Consider the following 2302-nt stretch of genomic DNA (forward strand, 5'->3'; position numbering starts at 1 on the left):
TGATTGGAAAACTAGGACCACAGGACGCCCCACACTGTAAGAAATATTTAGAGAGGTGAGTAAATAAACTGCTCCCTACTTAAAGAAAAATAACATCAGTAGTGGAACACGTGTTGAGATCCTTAAGTAAAAGTACGAATACTTTAATGTAAAAATACTTTGTTACAAGTAAAACTCCTTCAATCAAAACCCCAAAAGTGTAAGATTAAAATAGCCCATGTGGCTGATCTATTATTATTTATATTGGCTGGTGGATGTGGAGCTCATTTCTGCAACAGTTTGATAAAGGTTTCATTTGCTGACTGACGGAGCATTTCGTCTACATCAAAACTATTTCAGAGCTTTTTCTTGTGGGTTCATTTTTTACAGTTTGCACTGCAACTTTATTCCCAGTTTGTACAATTAAAGCTACAAGTGCTACTGCGCTTTTTTAGGCCGTTTATTAGACTACTACTGCTCTACTATTGTTTCTACCAGACCCTTTGCTTACTTCTATTAATGTTAACACTTACGTCACTTTGTGCAAGTTTGTTACTTAAGAGGATAAAAATGTGTCAAAAGGTATAAGGGAGTAACCTCTAAATGGTGAGATCTATCTAGGTTTTATTCCTGATCATCCAGCGACTTTGATTTCAGGTTAAACTCAGCTCAACACCACTGCCTCATTAAACAAATGTGGATGGAAGAGTTTATATGTACAGTTTTAAGGACAAAGAGGTGTTTGCTGCAGGTTTCTGCTAGTCTGTTAAACCCCTTAGGTGAAAGTTTAGATAAATAGCATCAAAGCACTCAAATACTATGGTTGTTGCATTTTATTACCTTTAAAATATATATTTACTGAACAGTGTTTAAGAGTTCTATCAACACCTCTGACAGTCTCAATACAGACCTAATATTTTTGGCTTCAACTCAATTTGTATGTAGGTACTACAGCGTTTCACAAGATTTATTTCCCAAAAAAAAGGGTGTATGACAGACCAGCTGTTATTTTACCCACTTCTTTCTTAGATACATGAGGTGATAAAGCTTTAAGTTGCGTGTGAAAACATTACTTGCAGTGTGGAGTTCCTCGCTGGCTGCATCATGACTGGTTCATCTAGATCAGAAGTCCATCTTATTCTGATAAAAAATAACCATCCAAAGCAGCACATCTGGTGTTTTATTAAAACAGCTTCTCCTGCTGGATGAAACCTTCCACATTTACTGCCATTTGTTTATGAACCAAATGAGAAATCCGACAGAAAGAGGAGAGAACACAAACCTTTCAGCATTTTATTATTTTCTAAACAATTTCGGTCAATAAGAAAGATCAAGAAGTGCTTGTGTACTGCTTTCTTTATCGGAAGTTTAATCACAGCATCCCGGGCTTTAGTATAGATGAGTGCAACATCCGTCTCCAACTGAGAAATCAGTTTTTAAGAAAGGATTTGTCATTTTCAACATTAAAATGTGCCTAGATTGACACAATTTCTAATGTTAATATTCTTTGCATCAGCCCGAGTTGAAGTAACGCATCACATGTTGAAAATAACACCCTTCGTTTCCATCAGTTAGGGTCCTTCCCGTCTCTAGTCAACAACCAGCGTGCTCCTCACTGTGGGGAACAGCTCGAAGAAACCCTGCAGGAGGAAGCAGATAGGAAGTGGGAGCGGGGTTTAAAAACACTGAAGTGGAAAAAAAAAAAGAAAAAATACTGCAGGGGATGAAAGAAAAAATGATCTCAATATAAAATCAAATCTTGAAAAGAAAGAACTTGTGACTACATTTACAATGAGTATTTAATTCCTGAATTACTCAAAGCGCACACATGAACACATGGTACTGATGTTTCCTTCCTCATGAAGCATTTGCAGAGCCCATTCTTCAAATATATATTTGACATCCATGTTGACTTGCAGGAGGTGACTCATACATTGTGCTAGTAGTGGTCAGAAACTCAGCAGGAACCCTTTAGGAGCGAGTGCAAATGCACCCTGTTAAGAGCTTCTTCACAACACCAAATTATTTTTAAAATACCAAAAAATGTCCATCACAATTTCTCAGAACCCAAGTTGACATCCTGTTTGATCCAAAATCAAAATAGATTCAGTTTAGGATGATATAAAACAAGGGAAAGCTGTAATTTGAGAAGCTGGAAACGCATTTTTAAAAATATCTTTTATTATTATTGTGTAGACTATTTTCTTATTTTGTCTCGACTAATCTTTTCTGCAATAGAACTGAACTTCATAGAGCTCTGTTAAGAGGTGTTGATTCAACCCTTTGGTCATTTTAGACGAGTTATATCAAACATCAGTGGGCC

The 2302-nt window shown here is 36.5% G+C and overlaps 1 protein-coding gene across 2 annotated transcripts in view; it reads right to left on the reverse strand.

The window, feature by feature from the left end:
- Window positions 1-1258: 1258 nt before the first annotated feature.
- The window catches only part of LOC120554742 (aspartyl aminopeptidase), an 11396-nt gene continuing 10352 nt past the window's right edge, over window positions 1259-2302 (reverse strand). For both annotated transcript variants that reach the window (XM_039793764.1, XM_039793765.1), the window contains exon 15: window positions 1259-1619. In XM_039793764.1, coding sequence (XP_039649698.1) covers window positions 1569-1619 — 51 coding nt within the window. In that variant the 3' untranslated portion in view covers window positions 1259-1568. The remainder of the gene's footprint in view (window positions 1620-2302) is intronic.

Source organism: Perca fluviatilis, chromosome 24 (genome assembly GCF_010015445.1).
Source record: "Perca fluviatilis chromosome 24, GENO_Pfluv_1.0, whole genome shotgun sequence".
In the NCBI taxonomy this organism is placed as follows: Eukaryota; Metazoa; Chordata; class Actinopteri; order Perciformes; family Percidae; genus Perca; species Perca fluviatilis.